General features: G+C 43.6%; 1 protein-coding gene across 1 annotated transcript in view; it reads left to right on the top strand.

Annotated features, from left to right (window-relative positions):
• PLXNB1 (plexin B1) overlaps positions 1 to 22,310 on the top strand; it is a gene marked incomplete at both ends in the record, with an annotated part of 110,001 nt that overhangs the window by 17,364 nt on the left and 70,327 nt on the right. Inside the window, 3 exons of the mRNA XM_029286456.1 lie at positions 2,627 to 2,809; positions 15,017 to 15,145; positions 20,823 to 20,923. Of these exons, the coding sequence (XP_029142289.1) occupies positions 2,627 to 2,809; positions 15,017 to 15,145; positions 20,823 to 20,923 (413 nt within the window). The remainder of the gene's footprint in view (positions 1 to 2,626; positions 2,810 to 15,016; positions 15,146 to 20,822; positions 20,924 to 22,310) is intronic.

The raw sequence follows: 22,310 nt of genomic DNA, 5'->3' as shown, positions 1-22,310 counted from the left end.
GCAGGAAACCCTATACCATTTTGGACAAATGGCTGTCCAGTCTCTTCTTAAAAACTTCCAGTGTTGGAGCATTCACCGCTTCTGGAGGCAGGTTGTTCCACTGGTTAATTGTTCTAACTGTCAGGAAGTTTCTCCTTAGTTCTAGGTTGCTTCTCTCCTTGATCAGTTTCCATCCGTTGCTTCTTGTCCTGCCTTCAGGCGCTTTGGAGAATAGCCTGACTCCCTCTTCTTTGTGGCAGCCCCTGAGATAGTGGAACACTGCTACCATGTCCCCCCTCGTCCTTCTCTTCATTAAACTAGACATACCCAATTCCAGCAATTTGTATTTGAATACTATTTTATACTACAGCACCTTCCCCTTCCGTGAAGCCATTTCTTCCTGGCCTGTTGGGCTGCTGTGTTTTCTCTCCATGGGCAGCTGCCATTGTTTTATAATCCTGTGGATGATCCAGCGGTGACCTCTTCATTAGGGCCAAAGATAGTGTGGGAAGGCGGTATGAAGGCAGCCAACATCTGGAAAAGCAAAAGAAAGGCACGGGGAAGGATCACTAAAAGATAGACCAATATACGGAGGAGGCAACCAGTCTCTGCATGGATGGAAGCAAAGGAACAATCAGTCGGACCCTTAATGGCTGTAGTCCAAACAGAGCACCAACTGGCTCCTTTGCCAGCCCTGTGCAATCCAGGCCAGATTTTCTGAAGCTGGTTTAAGGAGCACCCCCAGAAACAAGCAGTTTAAGCTGCAGTGCAAAATTGCCTTAGATCAGTGATGGCGAACCTTTTAGAGACCGAGTGCCCAAACTGCAACCCAAAACCCACTTATGTATCGCTGGGTGCCGGGTGGGTGTGGCCCACTCGGGCGCAGCTACAGTGGGCGTGGCAGACTGGGTGGGCATGGGCCACTGGATGGGTGTGGTTGCAGTAGTCATGGCAGACTGGGTGGGCATAGCCGAGGTGGGCGTGGCCACCTCAATGTTGCTTATGGGGAGGGACACCTGTGGGAGCCGGGCAGGGTTGGGGGAGATCCAGGAGGTCTCTGCTGGGTGGGATGGTGGGCTCCCCAATGGCGGCTCCAGGCTGGCTGGCCTCAGGCCAGTGATGGCGAACTTTTAGAGACCACGTGTGCTGGGGTGATGGTGCGTGCCCACAGAGAGGGCTCTGCGTGCCGCTTCTGGCACGCGTGCCATAGGTTCGCCACCACTGCCTTAGATCAATGGTTCTCAACCTGTGGGTCGGGACCCCATTTGGGGTCGATCGACCATTTCACGGGGGTCGCCAAGCAAGGCTGTCCGCCATTTTTTTTGTCCGCCATTTATTTGGTCCACCATTTTTCCCCCCCTTTTCCGGTGGGTGCCTTACCTCCCTTGGGCTGGGCCAGTTGGTGATCGGCCTGCTCCATCTCTGCCGCTTGCCAGCTACGCCTCGGCCGGCACAGGGGGCGGAGCCACGCATGTGCGGCGCTTCCGGGCAGGGAAAGTCCTCGACTTACGACCGGTTGGGTAGTCCTCGACTTACGACCGGTTTAGTCCTCAACCTACGACCAGTTTAGTCCTCGACCTATGACCGGTTGGGGTCGCGGCATTAAAAAGGTTGAGAACCACTGCTTATTCCGGCACAGTCTTAATAAAGGGCAGAATCCACATAGTTCGGAAAACATAGACGATAAGGCAACTGACTTGTGATTTAGAGACCACATAACTGAGCGCTTTGATCGGTTGTGCTGGCTTCTGGCTTATTCTGGAATACAGTTCCTCCTGCTGGTTCTTCTCTATGAAACTCTTAAAGCATTTGTAACCGAAAAAATTAAAGGCGTACTTCCTCTTCCCATATGTATCCGCTCCTGATTTTCAAATCCTGGAAAATGTTCTGCAAAGAGGTCTTTACCATGCTTTCAGTCAGCAATGAAAACAATTAAGATTTTGTTTCTGATATTGTCTCCCCATTGCATTGCGATGAATGCCTTGGCTTCTGATTTATTTATTTTATTCCCAGATCTCTCTCTCTTAGATTTACTTATTTATTTTATTCGTAGACACAATTCATTACATTTTATTACATTAATTAATTTGTGCCTTTATATGCAGTCCAAGTAACATGAACCATTAACCAAGGTGGCGAATGCAAGTACGTTATATTGTTAAATAATGGTTATTTATCTAATGGTTGGACATTGTCTCCATCACTTAATGGTCGGAAGGTGTTTACAAATATGCTGATGATGGTAGTAATGATGGAATATCTTTATCTGAGTTATTATGTCAAACATCAGCCAAGGGGGGGAAAAAGCTCTGTTGTTACTACTATTAAATTACGCGAGGAGACTATCTTTGTCAAAATTATGGAAGGAGACAACATTGGTTGGTGCGCTACACAACTTCCTGTGATTTTTCTACTCTGTTCCCATCCACTTACTACCCACTTACTTTGAGATGTCTGAATTTCAACTCCCAGAATTCTCTAGCCACCATGCATGCTGGCTGGGGAATTCTAGGAGTTGAAATCCAGACATCTTAAAGTTGCCAAGGTTGAGAAATGGTGCCCTTGGCAGTGATGAGTATTCTTGAACTCTGTCGTGGTATATATTTGTGTCAAAACCACTGATCATGTTTTCTTCCTTCATCCCAAGGACACTTTGGCTGCCTATCCTTGTGGTTCGGACCACACTCCCAGCCCCATGGCGAGCCGAGTACCACTTGAAGCAGCGCCAGTCCTGGAAAAGTCAAATGCCCGACTAACTGCTGTGGCTGCCAGCATTGAAGATGGACACACGGTTGTTTTCCTGGGTGACAGCCAAGGCCAACTACACAAGGTAGTAAGCTCAGACTGGAGAGAAAGGCGTGCTTATATAGATAATGATTTTATTATTTCTCAAAGTTGGTTTTTACAGCCAAGAGGAGGATAGCTCTCTATATGCCTTGCCCCAACAGAAATCTGAGTCTATTTCAGGAAAAATTATTACCAATAGAAGAGAATATTTGTAGGTCAGGGTTGAACTGTGGGGTTCTAGGTGCTCTCTGAGCTTGATGGTTTTCTTGAAGACATTTCATTACCTAATTAGGTAATCAGTGCTAGTAGGGAGTGGGGTTTGCTCTCTGTCTATAGATCAAGTGATTTGTCCTGTCAGTCTTAGTGGAGCGTTCTTGACATTTTCTTGATTAGGCTGTTGTTTACTGTTTGCTTGCCTGAGTTAGAAAATATTCATTATATAATGAGTGCAAGGGTGAATAGCCTAAAATGTATAAAAAAATAAACATTTGTGGTCAAACAACCCTCCACACAGATCATGAAAGTGAATATATGTATGTAGTGGTTAAGATATGTGACCAGAATTGAAGAAATTTAGATTCAGGTTTCCACAGAATTAACTGAGTGGCTATAGGCCAACCACACTCAAGCTAATGGCCTGATTGGAAAAGGTTTTGGGAATGAAATATAGGCAGTCCTCACTTAATATCCCTAACTGGGACTGGCAACTCCATTGCTAAGCAAAGTGGTTCTTGAGTGAAACATCACATAGCCTGGCTGCTTAGCTATGGCAGTTCCAACAGTCCCAGTTGTTGTCGTTAACAGGAACCTGCATGGTTGTTAGGTGAAGATTCAGCTCAATCCAAGCCATTCCTGCCTTGGTTCACCCCAGCTTCAAGCTTTGGTTCTTCCAAGACAAGAGACGCTTTCAGAAGATCAGTAAGCCAAAAGAGGCCAACTCTGACTAGCACTGATGATGTTACCTAGTTTGGGTAATGAAACGTCTGCAAGAAAAAGACCAAGTTCAGAGAGCACCAAGGACCCCTCATGTCAACCCTGACCTATAAATACTCTCCTTTATTAGAGGCCAATTCATTTCTTCTATCCTGTATGAACTGCCTCCAGTTCAGTTCCTCCCATCTGCCCCATCTTTCCTCTCCCTTATTTCTGCCCAGTGCAGCATGGCCAAGGTGAAGAGGCTGCTGTATTCCACCCTGCCCTCTGCCCCCCCCCAAAATGGGGACAGCAGTGAGGGGTGGGGACAAGCCCACTGCCTGGCTTAGCCCCTGTGCTACCCCTTGGATAACAATAAGAAGAAAGAGTGTGGAAAAGAGCAACAAAGATGATCAGGGGACTGGAGGCTAAAACATACAAAGAACGGTTGCTGGAATTGGGTAGGTCTAGTTTAACGAAGAGAAGGACGAGGGGGGACATGATAGCAGTGTTCCAATATCTCAGGGGCTGCCACAAAGAAGAGGGAGTCAAGCTATTCTCCAAGGCGCCTGGAGGCAGGACGAGAAGCAACGGATGAAAACTAATCAAGGAGAGAAGCAACCTAGAACTAAGGAGAAACTCCCTGACATTCAGAACAATTAACCAGTGGAACAACCTGCCTCCAGAAGCTGTGAATGCTCCAACACTGGAAGTTTTAAAGAAGAGATTGGACACTCGTTGGTCTGAAACAGTATAGGGTCTCCTGCTTGAGAAGGGGCTGGACTAGATGACCTCCAAGGTCCCTTCCAACTCTGTTATTCTGTAAGAAGAAGGTCTGTTGGAGGTGGTGGCCAGGGCTCAGTGGTACTGGGGTGCTGTGAGGGCTCTGCCAGCGCTGGGCGTGGCCCCGCCTCCAGGAAGCATGGAGGAAGTAGGAGGAAGATGTAGCATCCTCTTCATCCCGGCCATGCTGTGCAGGGCAGCCAAAAGAGGAGAGCCAATGATGGTGGGAGATAAGCAGACATTGTCACTATCATCAATGTACAATGGTTGTCAAATGCCCGAATTTTGATCACATAATTATGGGGACATAATTTCAGATCACATGAATTTCAGGGATGGTAAATGAGAGGACTGGTCATAGATATTTTCTTTTTTCCAACTGCCATTGTAAACAGTCGCTACATGAAAGCTGGTTAAGAGAAGACTAGCTTGTAAGTGGAAATTTCCGTGCCTGCTGCCTTGAACTCCCAAAGGAAAAATGCCACATAAATGTAGTAGATAAAAGAATATAGTTACTTTATACTCTCACACGCATGCTTGGCTAGTTTCCCTAATAATTCTATTGATTCTACCTGTGACCACATTAAAGGCCACACCCGCTTTCAGACAAAATAAAACTGATCACAGATCTCTAGGAACTTAAGTGGCTTTTGTGAATTGAGCAAATTCTGACATTTCACACAGCTGCATCAATGACCAGAAATTTTTTTTCTTTAAAAAAATAAGAGTCTAAGACTCCTCAACTGGCACCAACTTCTGTATTTTTGGTAAATCATAGGAACAATTATTATTATTGTTATTGTTGTTGTCATTATATTCTGTTATTCTATTATTATTATTATTAGGTTACATATCCCTAAATATTTTTTTTTTCCTTTTTGGCAATGCAGGCAGGTGTAGAACACTCTGCCCTGCAGTGTATATTTGATAAAACGTTACAGCTTCTTTGAAAAGTAGGTAAATTTCTGAATTTGGAAAAGTCTCTGAGCTCATTTTTTCCACATATAAATAACTTGCAATATGAACCTTGATTTGATATATCGCTGCATTAGTGGCAATGGCATTTAATACAACCTTGACTCAAGAGTTAGAACTACATGTTTTTCTCAGCTATCACCCAGAAATGCTTTCTTTTCTTTTCTTTTCTTTTTTTTAAAGGAAGGTTTTGCAATCCAGAATGGCAATTATTTTGGGTGGGTTCATGAAAAGGAGAAAACCCCAGTATCTGGTATGCAGTTTCCATAGTATAGATGAGAAGACTGAAACTGCAAGATCATCAGAGATGTCCAAACTGAAGCTCAGTTGTCATTTAGCTTGACTGTCCTGTCAGACAAAAAGACATTCTGAGGCTTTACAGTACAGGTAGTCCTTCCTTACCATTGCCTCATTCAGCTACTGTTCCAAGTTTCCACGCTGTTGAAAAAGTAGGTTTACAAACGGACCTTGAACTTGCAGCAACACAGCATTCCATGGTCATGTGACCACCATTCAGGTGCTTCACCCCTGTCTCGGCTTCTTGCAGTCACATGATCGCCACGTGTGGACCTTCATAGCCAGATTCAGAGAAGCATTGGGGAAGGCGGCAGGAAATCACAAGTCATAGTCCCGTGGTGGCGAACCTATGGCACGCATGCCACAGATGGCACACAGAGCCCTCTCTGTGGGCACACGCGCCGTTGCCCCAGTCCTAGGCCTTCAGCTGGGTTTTATAAATCCTTTTTGCTTTAGGCCTCCGCCGCCGTGTGCAAAAAAAAAAAAGGTTCAATCAATCAATCAATTTCAACTTCTCGCAGGAAAAAAAAAGATCTCACAAACTTGGAATTGATTGATTGAACTTTTTAGTCCCACCCAGTCTGCCGTTACCACAGCAGCCATGCCCACCCAATAGGCCACACTCACTCAATAGGCCACACTCACCCAATGGGCCACGCCCATCCAGCACCCGACGATACATAAGTGGGTTTTGGGTTGCAGTTTGGGCACTCGGTCTCTAAAAGGTTCGCCATCACTGTCATAGTCACTTGATGTTGAGCTTAACGATTACCCAAAGATTTCTTTAACAACCGCAGCTGAAACTGATATCATGAGTTGGGCACCCTCACATGATGTTTCATTTAACAACTGTATTGGTTAGTGATGGAATGGCCAATTGCAGTGATGGGTAAGTGAAGACTACCACACAGCGGTATCCATATCAAACCTTGCTGTGCCAAAATAATGCATGTGCGTGACGATGTCATCCACTCAAGGATCTTGTTTTAGAATAGAATAGAATAGAATAGAATAGAATAGAATAGAATAGAATAGAATAGAATTGGAAGGGACCTTGGAGGTCTTCTAGTCCAGCCCCCTGCTCAAGCAGGAGAATCTACACCATCTCAGACAGGTGATTGTCCAGTGTCTCTTCTTAAAAATCTCCAGTGACTTTTTTGTGAAGTCTGATGCAACCACACACTTCGCAGCATTTGCATGGTGATCTTTGTTTATTTCTTATATTCAGCGTACAAAACAGCCGAACTCTGTAATGACTCCGGATAGCAAAAAAATAAAAACACTCATAAAATGCTGATGACATGCAGTTGAAAAAACCCCAAGTGTCCAGGAAGAGCAAGTGTCCAGGCTCTTCAGACCCTGTTGAGGTTGAGGGTCAGATTAATTTCATGGGGGATGGTGTTCCACGGGGTGGGTGCTGTGACATCACAATAGATAGTCCTCAACGTAGGACCACAACTGACCCCAATATTTCCATTGCCGAGCAAAGCAATTGTTAAATGAGTTTTGTCCCATTTCTTGCCACCGTCATTAAGGGAGTCGTTGCAGTTGTTAAGTTAGTAACGCGATTGATAAGTGAATCTGGCTTCCTTTGCTTGCCAGAAGGTCGCAAAAGGTGATCCCGTGACCTCCGGATACTGCAGTTATCATAAACACAGGCTGGTTGCCAAGCGTCCTAATTTTGATCACATGACCACAGGGATGCTGCAATGGTTGTAAGTGTAAAAAAAATGTTCATAAATCATTTTTTTCGATGCCGTTGTAACTTCGAATGTCACATAATAATAATAATAATAATAATAATAATAATAATAATAATAATAATAATAATAATAATAATAATAATAATAATAATAATAATAATAATAAAGTTGGAAGGGACCTTGGAGGTCATCTAGTCCAACCCCCTGCTCAGGCAGGAAACCCTATACCATTTCGGACAAATGGCTGTCCAGTCTATTCTGGATATCTGTAATACCATCAAACATCCACATCTGCCTATCCCAGGTCCTTGGGAAGGACTTGATAGGTAGACAAAATGCCAAATCCAGTCTGAACATCTGGCTGACTGTGCGATGATCAATAATAATAATAATAATAATAATAATAATAATAATAATAATAATAATAATAATAATAATACTATTGGCAAGAGTAGTACCAATAGTAATAGGCGCCTTGGGTGCAATCCCAAAACAACTGGAGCACCACTTGAACATCATTGGCATTGACAAATTCGCTATTAGTCAATTGCAAAAGGCGGCCTTACTAGGAACTGCTTCCATCCTGCGACGATATCTGTAATACCATCAAACATCCACATCTGCCTATCCCAGGTCCTGGGTAAGGACTCAGTAGGTAGACAAAATGCCAAATCCAGTCTGAACATCTGGCTGACTGTGCGATGATCCATAATAATAATAAAAGTTGGAAGGGGCCTTGGAGGTCATCTAGTCCAACCCCCTGCTCAGGCAGGAAACCCTATACCATTTTAGACAAATGGCTGTCCAGTCTCTTCTTAAAAACTTCCAGTGTTGGAGCATTCACAGCTTCTGGAGGCAGGTTGTTCCACTGGTTAATTGTTCTAACTGTCAGGAAGTTTCTCCTTAGTCCTAGGTTGCTTCTCTCCTTGATTAGTTTCCAGCCGTTGCTTCTTGTCCTGCCTTGAATGGTTGAAGTTGAGGATTACCTTTGTGACTCCTCCACCGACACACCTGGTCCCCCAGCAATGCTTCTTGTCTGTCTACACCACTTAGTCCCCACTTGAGAACCAACCTTGTTTCATTTTGGGGCATTAGCGCCACCTAGCGCTTCTGGGAGTTGAAGTCCCCACACTTAAAGTTGGTGAGGTTGAGAAGCACTTCTTTACAGTATGCGATAGTTGGTGAAAGCAATTTATGACAACATTTACAGTTTAAAATGCAGAATAACATATATAGCAAGGTAAATTTTAAAAGAATAAGAAAAAGGAGAAAAAGAGCCCAAGGAAAGGTGAAAATCGTAACAGCATGAAGACACTGTTAGAAGACCTGGAAGAATAAAATGGGTTAATAATAATAATAATAATAATAATAATAATAATAATAATAATAATAATAATAATAATAATAATAATAATAATAATAATAAAGTTGGAAGGGACCTTGGAGGTCATCGAGTCCAACCCCCTGCTCAGGCAGTAACCCTATACCATTTCGGACAAATGGCTGTCCAGTTTCTTCTTAAAAACTTCCAGTGTTGGCGCATTCACCGCTTCTGGAGGCAGGTTGTTCCACTGGTTAATTGTTCTAACTGTCAGGAAGTTTCTCCTTAGTTCTAAGTTGCTTCTCTCCTTGATTAGTTTCCATCCGTTGCTTCTTGTCCTGCCCTCAGGCGCTTTGGAGAATAGCTTGACTCCCTCTTCTTTGTGGCAGCCCCTGAGATATTGGAACATTGCTATCATGTCCCCCCTCGTCCTTCTCTTTGTTAAACGTTGGTTATTTGCTTTGACCTGCAAAGAAACTATCTTTCTGAGGAGGACATTCCATTATCTAAGGGCTTCTTGGCATCCATTCACAGCACTTCAAGATAGGAAAATGCATAAATGACTTTATGTTTTGGGTAACAGCATCGTGGAAGAAGGTTTTTCTTGATCCTCTTTGACCCCTCTCTCAAACCAGCGGTATGGCACAACATAGGAGAACAAACCCATCAGGATAAGATTCAGCAGTCCATCTGCATCTAAAAGACAAAGGCCACTCTTTCAAAGACATCAAAGTCCACATTTTGGACAGAGAGAACCGCTGGTTTGAGACAGGGGTCAAAGAGGCCATCTATGTAAAACCGAACAGCCTTCTTTCAACAGAGGGGGAGAGATATGACATCATCTATCTTCAGTCTACAATAGGGGTCCCCAACCCCTGGTCTGTGGACCAGTACCGGGCCACGGCATACCAGCAACCGGTCTGCACAAACAAGCAAAGCCCCATCTGTGGGATACACGCAGCACAGAAAACCACACATCCTCCAGTCTGCGGAAAAACCTCTCTCCATGGAACTGGTCCCTGGTGCCCAAAAGATTGGGGACCTCTGGTCTACAACACTGTCCTTTCAACAGTTCCAAGAAGGCTCCACATCCATTTGCACTACTCCGGTGACAGATAAGCCTCCAGGTGGCATCAATAACTTGCTAAAAGAATGCAAATGATCAGCTGTCTGCAAGGAGTATAAATCCTTCCATCCAGTCAGAGCTGAAGAAGCTTCTTGGTTAAGAAGTGAAACGTCTTCAAAGAGAAAAAAGCAAGTCCAGTTGCCTCATGAAAAAGCACCTTTGGGACATCCTGGGACACGTATATTTGCCCTCATCCTGCATAGTTTCTCTTTACCACATCTTATACTTAACAAAATCAAGAAGGGGACATTATTTTGATATTTCTTTCCTTGCCTTTTCCCTCTCCCCCCCCTTAATGATTCATTGTTCCCTTTCCTCTTCCCAAGGCCATATCTACATTATTTCACATCTGGATTCTCTCTAGGTCACAGGATAGGAGAGTGCAAAACATTTCATTTGATCTATTGAACTCACATTGCAAATCCCATAGGAAGCATGAAAGTACGGTTTCAAGGGCAGAAAAGGTTCCGGGCAGCAGTTTTGTGCTTGGAACAGACCGTAAATAACAGTTTTGTGCTGCAAATGGGACTTTAGGGAAATGTCATGCTCAGAATGGTTTGACACACAATGATTGTACGCACCGCTATTCAAGAAATAGTGGCTTTCTTGGCACAGACTTTTGCGATAGGTGAAGAGCTATGGCACCAATTTGTATGCTTTCTTACCCACTGGGACAAGGTTTCTCAAGCTTGGCAACTTTAAAGAGGTGTTGACTTCTATTCCTGAATTCTCTATGATGGCTGGGTATTCCGGAATTCATTCCATACACCCACAACTTCTGGAGGCAACTTGCTCCACTGATTAATTGTTCTAACTGTCAGGAAACCATCCTTTTTAGCCAGTGAAGCCTTTGGAGGACATCAGGATACAGAACGCTACACATTAGCTTTGTGGTACATCAGTGGTTCTCAACCTTTTTAATGCCACGACCCCAACCGGTCATAAGTCGAGGACTAAACCGGTTGTAAGTCAAGGACTAAACCGGTCGTAAGTCGAGGACTAAACCGGTCGTAAGTCGAGGACTACCCAACCGGTCGTAAGTCGAGGACTTTCCATGCCCGGGAGCGCCGTGCATGCGTGGTACCGCCCCCTGCGCCGGCCGAGGCGTAGCTGGCAAGCGGCAGAGACGGAGCAGGCCGACCACCAGCTGGCCCAGCCCAAGGGAGGTAAGGCACCCGCCGGAAAAGGGGAAAAAAATGGCAGACAAAAAAAATGGCGGACAAAAAAAATGGCAGACAGCCTTCCTTGGCGACCCCCGTGAAATGGTCGATCGACCCCAAATGGGGTCCCGACCCACAGGTTGAGAACCACTGTGGTAGATAAACCTAGCAAATTAACTTTTTTTTTTTGTCACGCTTTGAAGACCTGGGTGTTCCTTTTTCCATACTGGAGAATCATCATGGTCTAATGTTGGACTTGGGGGGCCAGGAAGACTCATAGTCAGGTCCAACCTCAGCCATGGAAGCTGTCAGCCTTTCAAGGTGGGGGACAAGAAGCACAAAGCAAGACAACCTTTACTGTGAAGTCGCAGTAGCGAAATCTTGCAAGTCTGAAAGCATTTGTCCCCTTCTTCACTTTTGCTTTCCAGAAAACCAGGGAAGTTTCCTTCTACGTTGTGCATGATGGTTGTCCAGGCTGACGCTCTTCCTCCTGCATTCCCAGATACCATTACAGAAGCTCACAAGGGGTTTTTGAGCCAGTCACTCTTGCTCAGCCCAACTACACCATAGGATTATTGTAGGGAGAAATTGGGGGGGAAGGAGGATTACACTGTACAGGTAGTCCTCAACTTACAAACATTTGTTTAGTGATCCTTCAGAGTTACAACAGCACTGGAAAAAAAAGTGACTTATGACCATTTTTCACACTTAACGACCATCGCAGCCTCCCCAGGGTCACGTGATCCAAATTTGGACGTTTGGCGACTGGCATGGGTTTATGAAGTTTGCAGTGTCCCGGGATCATGTGATCACCGTTTGCGACCTTCTGACAAACAAAGTCAATGGAGAAACCGGATTCACTTAACAACCGTGTTGCTAACTTAAACAACTGCAGCGATTCACAATTGACATCGTTCTTTCCAGCATTTTACCCCGCTTTGAGTGAATTGGTGACAAGGTGAATGGTTATCTTTAGTCAATACTAACATTCAGTTCCTGATGGACATAAAGTAAGGGAATTTCTCAGACCTCCTCTCCACCCCATAATAGGATTGAGTCAAGGTTACGTCCGGGTGCAGGTCGGTGTAGACGAATTACGTCACGTTCTCAACCTATGGGCCGGGACCCCATTTGGGGTCGATCAACCATTTCATGGGGGTCGCCAAGCAAGGCTGTCCGCCATTTTTTTTGTCCGCCATTTTTTTTGTCCGCCATTTCCCCCCCCCTTTTTCGGCGGGTGCCTTACCTCCCTTGGGCTGGGCCAGTTGGTAGTCGGCCTGCTCCGTCTCTGCCGCTTGCCAGCTACGCCTTGGCCGGCGCAGGGGGCGGAACACGCATGTGCGGCGCTCCCGGGCAGGGAACGTCCTCGACTTATGACCGGATGGGTAGTCCTCGACTTACGACCGGTTTAGTCCTCGAATTACGACCGGTTGGGGTCGCGACATTAAAAAGGTTGAGAACCACTGGCTTAATGCATTGAACACCGTCCCTGCTTCTCCTCCCCATCTCCTTCCCCCTGGTCTTGCTTTAATCTGGCAACCATTTGCTTTTGCCTTTTCAAAAGTCCAATTGTTTGCAATGCTCCCCTCTCGGCTCTGGTGCTCTGGAGTCCACAACAAGCTGCCTTTTTACAAACCAGAATTGGGAGGGAGGGGCCTTCCTCAGGCACTTTCCAGATGGCAAGCTTCTCTTCCTAACACCATTATCTTGATCTAATATTCCCAGTGAACAGACGGCAGCGCAGGTTCTTCTCAGCCTTTTTTTTTTATATATAAAAATCTAAAATGTAACTGAGTTTGACTGATTGTACAGAAGTGTCTTAAAGGATATTTGCACCAGAACTTGACAATGAACACTAGCCCTCTAGGCCCATCATCAATAGCACCTAGAGTTGCCAAAATTAAATAATGGTTAATTAAAAACATCAGGATGGTTGAAATTTATGAGATTTCATAGCACCGATAGGATTTCAGTTGAGCATATAATAATAATAAAGTTGGAAGGGACCTTGGAGGTCATCTAGTCCAACCCCCTGCTCAGGCAGGAAACCCTATACCATTTCAGACAAATGGCTGTCCAGTCTCTTCTTAAAAACTTCCAGTGTTGGAGCATTCACCGATTCTGGAGGCACTGGTTCCACTGGTTAATTGTTCTGTCAGGAAGTTTATCCTTAGTTCCAGGTTGCTTCTCTCTTTAGTTAGTTTCCCTCCATTGCTTCTTGTCCTGCCTTCAGGCGCCTTGGAAAATAGCTTGACTCCCTCTTCTTTGTGGCAGCCCCTGAGATATTGGAACACTGCTATCATGTCCCCCCTCGTCCTTCTCTTCATTAAACTAGACATACCCAATTCCAGCAGCCGTTCCTTATATGCTTTAGCCTCCAGTCCCCTGATCATCTTAGTTGCTCTTCTCTGTACTCTTTCTAGAGTCTCAACAATATGAAAAATCTTAGGTTAGGACTTTTAACAGTTTTCTGAAATTTGGGTGAGCTTGTGAGATTTTGGCCCTGTATATTTTTTGGAGGTACCCACACTATTGTAAGATTGTGAACTGTAGTGCTCCCTATCTTAGAATAAAATAGAACAGAACAGAACAGAACAGAATAGAGTTGGAAGGGACTTTGGAGGTCTTCTAGTCCAGCCCCCTGCTCAAGCGGGAGAACCTATACCCGTGGTGGCGAACCTATGGCACACGTGCCACAGGTGGCACGCAGAGCCCCCCCCCTGTGGGCACGTGCACCATCGCCTCAGTCCTAGGCCTTCAGCTGGGTTTTATAAAATCTTTTCGCTTTAGGCCTCCGCCTCCATGTGCAAAAAAAAAAAAGGTTCAATCAATTTCAATTTCTCGCAGGGAAAAAAAAGATCTCGCAAAGTTGGAATCAATTGATTGAACTTTTTAATCCCACTCAGTCTGCGGTTACCACCGCAACCACGCTCATCCAATGGGCCACGGCCAACCAATGGGTCACACCCACCCAATGGGCCACGCCCAGCCAGCACCTAACGATACAGAAATGGGTTTTAGGTTGCAGTTTGGGCACTCGGTCTCTAAAAGGTTCACCATCACTGACCTATACCATCTCAGACAAGTGATTGTCTAGCCTCTTCTTAAAAACCTCCAGTGATGGAGCGCCCACGATTTCTGGAGGCAAGCTGTTCCACTGGTTAATTGTCCTCACTGTTAGGAAGTTTCTCCTTAACTCCAGGCTGCTTCTCTCTTCGATTAGTTTCCAACCATTATTTCTTGTCCTGCCCTCTGATGCTTTGGAGAATAGTTTGATCCCCTCTTCTTTCTGGCGACCCCTCAAATACTGGAATACTGCTATCACGTCACCCCTGTGTCTTATTTTCTTTAGACTAGCCAAACCCAAGTCCTGCAGCCATTCTTCATATGTTTTAGTCTCCAGGCCTTTGATCATCTTAGTTGCTCTTCTCTGAACTTTTCCCAAAATCTTAACATCTTTTTTGTAGTATGGTGATCAACATTGGTTGTAGTATTCCAGGTGTGGTCTCACTAGGGTTTTATAAAGTGGTACTAATACTTTGTGTGATCTCGATTCTATGCCTTTGTTTATACAACCCAGGATTGTATTACCTTTTTTGGCTGTTGCTGCACACGGCTGGCTCATATTCAAGTGATCATCCACTAGGACTCCAAGGTCCCTCTCACAGTTACTGTTTTTGAGCCAATTCTCACCTTAACTGTACTTACACCTTTGATTTTTCCTGCCTAAATGTGAAACTTCGCTTTTCTCCCCATTAAAATTCATTTTGTTGGGTAGGGCCCATTGTTGCCGATTCTTAATTTACTTTGACTGCAACATTGAATGTTGGTTATGGTTTCTGATAAAAAGATATAAAAATAATCTTTCTTTTCACCAAAGAGTACAGCTACAAGCTTCGTACAAGTGCTGCTTAGTTCCTCTACCCCCTTAAATCAAATGAATCATTAGCCATTTTGATTTGCTACCTTGCAGGGCTACATGGAAACAACAGGAGAGACCATCATCTATAATTCTTCGATGATCCAGCCGAACGGTGCAGTATGTAGAGACCTCCTGTTTGACCAGCATAAGGAGCACCTCTACGTCATGACTCAGTCAATGGTGAGAATAGACGAGGACCTGCTGATGGAGATGAGGAAAGCATCATATGATGATGAGAGCTTGTGCACCGGAGACAAATTCCTTCTGTGTCCAATCACACTTGGCCAATGAAGAATTCTATTCTATTCTATTCTATTCTATTCTATTCTATTCTATTCTATTCTATTCTATTCTATTCTATTCCTGTGGTGGCGAACCTATGGCACGGGTGCCAGAGGTGGTACTCAGAGCCCTCTCTGTGGGCACCCGCACTGTCGCCCCAGTCCTAGGCCTTCAGCTGGGTTTTATAAAACCTTTTCGCTTTAGGCCTCCACCGCCGTGTGCAAAAAAAAAAAAAAAGGTTCAATCAATCAACCAATTTCAACTTCTCGCGGGAAAAAAAAAGATCTCGCAAAGTTGGAATTGATTGAACTTTTTAGTCCCACCCAGTCTGCCGTTACCACCGCAGCCACGCCCACCCAATTGGCCACACCCATCCAATGGGCCATGACCCCCCCACGATACATAAGTGGGTTTTGGGTTCTAGTTTGGGCACTCGGTCTCTAAAAGGTTCGCCATCACTGTTCTATTCTATTCTGTTCTGTTCTGTTCTGTTCTGTTCTATTCTATTCTATTCTATTCTATCCCATCCCATCCCATCCTATATTTTATATATGCTAAATCAGTGAGTAGAAGATACCAGTAGTGTCCAAACTGAATCCCCAACTAATGTATCCCACCTCAGATTTTAACAAAAACATTGCAGACAAAAAATATTTTCTGCATCTAAACATTTAATGATACAATCCAATTTTTTATCCATACCTAAGAATATATATGGTAGGACTATAATAGGACTTAGTTCCAGGCAAACATATATACAGCTGTCCAGGGAGGGGCAGAGCTGTGTATCAATATTAGGGCATAATTCCCTTTTAAATGCTACAAGATTGGCTCCTGAAGAAAATGGAAATCATGAGGCTGTGAGTTCTAGTCCTGCCTTAAGCATGAAAAACCAGCTGGATGACTTTGGGCCAGTTTCTCTCTCAGTCCAACCCACCTCACTGGGCTGTTGTGGAGAAAATAGTAGTAGGAAGGAATATCAGCTATGTTTGCTGCCTCGAATTATTTCTAAAGTAATAAAGGCAGACTAAAAATGTAATAAGAGTTTTTTTAAAAAATCCAATAAACAAAACAGTATTCAAAATATTAGAGGTGTGCTGAATGGTTTGGAATGGATGAAATCTTTATGATCTTGCAGCATTTGGACTTTCAGCCACATTTGGTGATTCGATGTATTTTTCATCCTGTGTTCCCCAAAGGAGAGATTGTTCTGACACTCTTATACTATGGTGATTTTCTTTGAGCTATTGGTGTAGTAAAGCAGGGTTGGGCATGCTGGCTCAGGAATTCTGGGAGTTGAAGTCCACAGGTCATAAAGGGGCCGTAGTTACCCAACCCTGTAGTAAAGGATGAAAAATACACATCCATGAATAATAATAATAATAATAATAATAATAATAATAATAATAATAATAATAATAATAATAATAATAATAATAATAATAATAATAATAATAATAATAATAATTTAATTTATATACCGCCCTTCTCCCGCAGGACTCAGGGCGGTGCACAGCATATTAAAACAAGTACAAGTACAAAATACAAAAAATGCAAAAAATATAAACNAGTAAGGAGATCCGGAATCGTCCGGATCTCGGGGGGTAGTTCGTTCCAGAGGGTGGGGGCACCCACAGAGAAGGCCCTCCCCCTGGGGGTCGCCAGCCGACATTGTTTGGCCGACGGCACCCTGAGGAGACCCACTCTGTGGGAGCGTACCGGTCTATGGGAGGAAATCTGTGGCAGAAGGCGGTCTCGGAGGTAACCATTTGTTATATAAATATAACAAATATCATAATATCCAGATGGTTGTTGAATATTGGAAGCCCCTGTGCCAGGCTGTGTATTAATTTAATTTGACCTACGGAGTTTCATTTCATTTTGAAATAAAATTGAAAATAAAGCCACCAATGTAGTACAAGATCTCAAGGGAAATAAAACAACGTAGAAATAAGATGTACAAACCTTAGCATAAGGTTTTGTGGAACAGCTGGAGAAAATCAACTTAAGGAATTGATTGGTCCGGTATATGGCATATCTAAGGCACGCACATGTGTGTGCCCATAGGATAAAAAAAGAGTCTATATTTAATTAGAATTTGATCGATAGTCTTACAGAAACATCATTGGGGAATGAATGAGAACCATTTATTTGATAATAAGTATTTGGTACTCTCTTTTAAACAAGTGATGTTCTTGCTTGCAGCTTTAACTACATTTAAATATAATCATGGCCTCTCAGATGTTATTAGCCCACTGTTGTTTGGATGGTTGCTATGGAAACTTCAAATCATATACCTTTGCTACATTTAAAGTGGTATTTACTCAGGAAATAAGAGCATTAAGCTCAAAGTGAAATAAAGATGTAATCGTAAAATGGCTATGCGATTTAGAGAAGGGACCAGTCTCATAAACATACTTTCCTTTCATTTATCTCTCATCTTGTTATCTGCTTTTTCCCAAGGACTCCAGGACTTAAGACTGATTAAGTAACTATATTTACAAATGGGCATGCATGTAGGGTAGGCATTAAAATAGCACAGATGGACTGCAGTCCATTTATTTGCAAGTCAGCCCTGTTGGAGTAAATACATTGTCAGACTTTGCAGACTCACAAAAAATCCAGAACCTCTAATAAATAATTGTTACCGACAAAGTTCAAAAGCCGTAGCCAAAGAATTTCAGCAACGGCTGGATTTCAAGAACAAGCTCTCTATGTAGAAACCATCATTAAATCCACTTGTGCCTCTTTCACCTTCCCACGCTAAGTAAGGCCTTCTTGCCCTTTCTTTTGACAGGGCTGGCCAGTTTTGTCTGACCTTTGATTTTGCAGCGGTCAAATTTGTTCCGGTGTAATTTTTCTCTGGTGTGGGTGAGATAAAACTCTCACTCTTGTCTGCAACACACAATGGGGCCGTGCCAGGCTTTGCATTCAGCTCCAAAACTGCTTTGGAAAATGAGGGATGCTTGTGTAGGTCTAGTCTGCATTTTTTTTAAAAAGTTGTTGTGTCTTTCCCTCAAATGAGGCATCTACCTCTCCAGCTGCTGCGTGATCTTGGGAAAGACCTAGATGCTTTAAAGCAGTGGTTCTCAACCTTTTTAATGCCGCGACCCCAACCGGTCGTAAGTCGAGGACTAAACCGGTCATAAGTCGAGGACTAAACCGGTCGTAAGTCGAGGACTACCCAACCGGTCGTAAGTCGAGGACTTTCCCTGCCCGGGAGCGCCGCGCATGCGTGGTTCCGCCCCCTGTGCTGGCCGAGGCGTAGCTGGCAAGCAGCAGAGACGGAGCAGGCCGACCACCAGCTGGCCCAGCCCAAGGGAGGTAAGGCACCCACCGGAAAAGGGAAAAAAATGGCGGACAAAAAAAATGGCAGACAGCCTTGCTTGGCGACCCCCATGAAATGGTCGATCGACCCCAAATGGGGTCCCGACCCACAGGTTGAGAACCACTGCTTTAAAGAGTTATAGAAAGGTGCTGAGTTTGAACTCATGAACGTTCCTAAGCACATTTCCAAGAGTCAGTTCAAAAGGCCCCATTTCATAGCATTCAAATGAGAGCTGGTTTTTTTTTAGCTTTTTAATGAGCTTTTAAATTATAAACATGGTTCAGACAATACCGTACTCCAGCCAAAGAAATAAGATAATTGGGTGTAATAAACCTAGCAGATGGAATTGTCCTCTACATTGCTGTCATCGAAGAGTCTCCCCCAGCCTGGTGCCATTGGTCACTTTCTGTTTTTTTTATGAGCTCTCCATCAAATTTCTCATTAGGGACTAGCTCTGTGTCCAAGCCAGTTGGGAATTTCAACCTTGATATCAATTAGAGACCAACAGGTTTCATCAGAGCCTGTCTCACACCCCCACTCACTTTGCGAGTACTCTCCTTCCTGTCTATTGCTGTACCTTTTTTGGATCTTTGATAATTTTCCTACCCAGGGCAAGCAGCGACAGAATTGGGCAGGCCTGGATATATGCTGTATCATTTAAACTAAGGCTGTTGTGTTGAGTCAGAAACACCTAGGTCAGGGGTAGGCAACCTTGGCTCTTTTATGACTCGTGGACTTCAACTCCCAGAATTCCTGAGCCAGCATGGCTGGCTCAGGAATTCTGGGAGTTGAAGTCCACGAGTCATAAAAGCCAAGTTTGCCTACCCCTGACCTGGGGAAAACAGAGCCTTTTGATATGGTAATAATATGCCTTTCGTTATAAAAACAGGAACTATCCCCAAACCAAATCTTTAATATGTGATTTTTGAACATTTATACATACACAGATATGAATCTTTTCTTACTTTTAACAATGAGAAAAATCTGCTTCTGCTTCTAAAATGGAAGGAATTATAAGTAGTCCTCAGCTTATAAACCACTATTGCAGCGGTTCTCAACCTATGGGTCGCGACCCCATTTGGGGTCGATCGACCATTTCACGGGAGTCGCCAAGCAAGGCTGTCCGCCATTTTTCCCCCCTTTTCCGGCTGGTGCCTTACCTCCCTTGAGCTGGGCCAGCTGATGGTCGGCCTGCTCCGTCTCTGCCGCTTGCCAGCTATGCCTTGGCCGGCGCAGGGGGCGGAACCACGCATGCGCGCTGCTCCCGGGCAGGGAAAGTCCTCGACTTACGACTGGTTGGGTAGTCCTCGACTTACGACCGGTTTAGTCCTCGACTTACGACCGGTTGGGGGTCGCGGCATTAAAAAGATTGAGAACCACTGCACTATTGGGATCAGACTTTTGGTTGCTAAGTGATGGGTTCATTAAGTGAGTCATCATGTGACTAGACCAGTGGTGGGATTCAGCCAGTTCGCACCAGTTTGGCAGAACCGGTAGCTAATTTTTTGTTGCCCAGGCCCAGAATGGACTTCCAGAAGCGGCATCCATGCAGAGAACCGGTTGTTCACATATTTGAATCCCACCACTGGACTAGGCCCAACTTTATGAGCATTTCTACTGTGACTGTTAAGCGAATCCCACAGTTATTAAGCAAACTGACTTTATTTGTCAGAAGCCAGTTGGGAAGGTTGCAAACTGGAATCACATGTAAGAAACTGGCAACCATTGTAACTAAGAGCCAGTTGCTAAGTGCCTGAATTGTGAACATGTGATTGTGGAGGTGGGCAACAGTCATAACTTCGAGAATGGTCATAAGTCACTTTTCCGTGGCTGTTGTAACTTTGAACTGATGTTAAAGAAACAGTCATAACTTGGGGATTATCTGTACACAAAAACAGTGATACATTATCAAATAAATTGATTAAATTCTCTTCCCCTCCACTTCTTCAAATGATAAGTGTTGAGATGAAAGGAAATTAAGGAATCATTGCCCATCTCCCCAGGTTAATTGAGAGACATAGACTCTTAATTTGGAAGGTGCTTGGGTTTCTAAACTGATCAGGGAATTTCTGGCTGAATTTTCTGCTCAGCCACGAAGGTCGGTGACTCCCTGTTTCCAAAAACTGTTGTGGGATTGAATGAGGAGAGACCTGCTCTGTGCGTTGTCTTAAGTTCCTAGAAGAATGCTGGTATAGAAGTACTAATGTGACAGCACACCAAATTCTGTTCTCTGCTTCTCTCTTCCAGTTGACCAAAATCCCCATCTTTGAATGTTCCCAGTTCTCCGATTGCAAGTCCTGTTTGGCAATGAAAGACCCATATTGTGGCTGGTGTGTTCTTCAAGGAAAGTAAGATTTCATTCAATTTATATCCAACTGCTTTCATATGGGACATCTCCCCTGGCTTCCAGAAATTAACACAACACTGTCCAGAGGGCAAAGTAGATGCAATTTCCCCCCCCAAAAGTTTTGCTATAACTTTGTGCTGAATGATTGTAAAGAAGTCCTTCAGGGGCACCAATGAGGATTTTGCAAAATCCTTTGTTCACATGCAGCAGTAGTCCTGAATTCATATACAATGTTTGTGGAGGTTCGTGTAAACTGTAATTTAAGAAGCTGGTTATAAAGTCCCTGTAAATCCTAAACATTTGTTCCATAATAGGCTTGGCAAGACATCCTTCTTACAATTTAGAAAAAAAATTGATTAAAACTCCTTGTTAAGCAGTGCATTATCTACTTCTGGAGATCATCTGAGGTTCCCAGACAAATTCATTGATTACATCTGTTCCTGGGATTTGGTAATTATGAGTAAATTAACTAAACAGATTCTAAATGGGAAAGAAGAATCACTTCCAAGAGCCCATTATCTGTTGTTTCGCACATTGATGCGAACAAATGTTACCAGGCAAGAAACATAAAAAGGAAATTTATTGAAAATGATGTTCCATTGATATTTCCCAGTATTTTCTGAGCACTGTTTGGAGAATTAAGAGTGCAAGGAAATTTCTAAAAGTTTTTTTTAAAAGGAAGCAGAAAAGTGTAATAGCTTTTTTTGTCTTGTTTTCTGAGACATATTTTTGTTTCTATGTTATTTGCATTATAGGCAATATAAATAATAAATAAGCTTTCTCTTACCTTGTGAACATTTTTTAATTGCTGGTTTCTGTGAGGGATCAAAAACATTATAGAGGATTCGGCTTTGGAACTGAGGTACAGTGCTAGAGGTTAGGGAGTCTCTCCAAATTAAACCATCTTGCAGATCATCCTCATCTGATTATTCCATAAGGCAGTGTTTCACAATCTTGGCAACTTTAAGATGTTTTATAGGTGGCGTTTGGATCCTCAAAAATTGTCATGCATGTATTCTAATTTACAGCCCAAATGTTGGAGATGTGGAAGTTTAGATGCAACTTATTTTCATATTTGGTGGACGTGTAGGGAAATAAAAGCATTTTGGATCAAGATTTGGTGGAATATTCAAAATATTTTTAAGAAAAAGATAAAGTTTATACCGCAGTTATTTCTGTTAGGTATCATGGGAGATTTGGATGCTAAAGAAATGAATTTGATGTTAAATCTCATAACAGCTGCAAGACTATTGGTAGCTCAAAATTGGAAGACGGATCGCTTGCCTACTGTAGAAGAATGGTCTCTTAAAGTGGCAAATTTAGCAGAAATGGCTAAGATTTCTGCTTATTTAAAGGATCAAACACAGGAAAGATATATTTCGGTTTGA

This window comes from Protobothrops mucrosquamatus, unplaced genomic scaffold, assembly GCF_001527695.2.
Source record: "Protobothrops mucrosquamatus isolate PMUCROS unplaced genomic scaffold, P.Mucros_1.0 scaffold3731, whole genome shotgun sequence".
Classification (NCBI taxonomy): domain Eukaryota; kingdom Metazoa; phylum Chordata; class Lepidosauria; order Squamata; family Viperidae; genus Protobothrops; species Protobothrops mucrosquamatus.
Note: the sequence above shows the minus strand (reverse complement) of the source record. Positions and strands in the feature narration are given on the sequence as shown.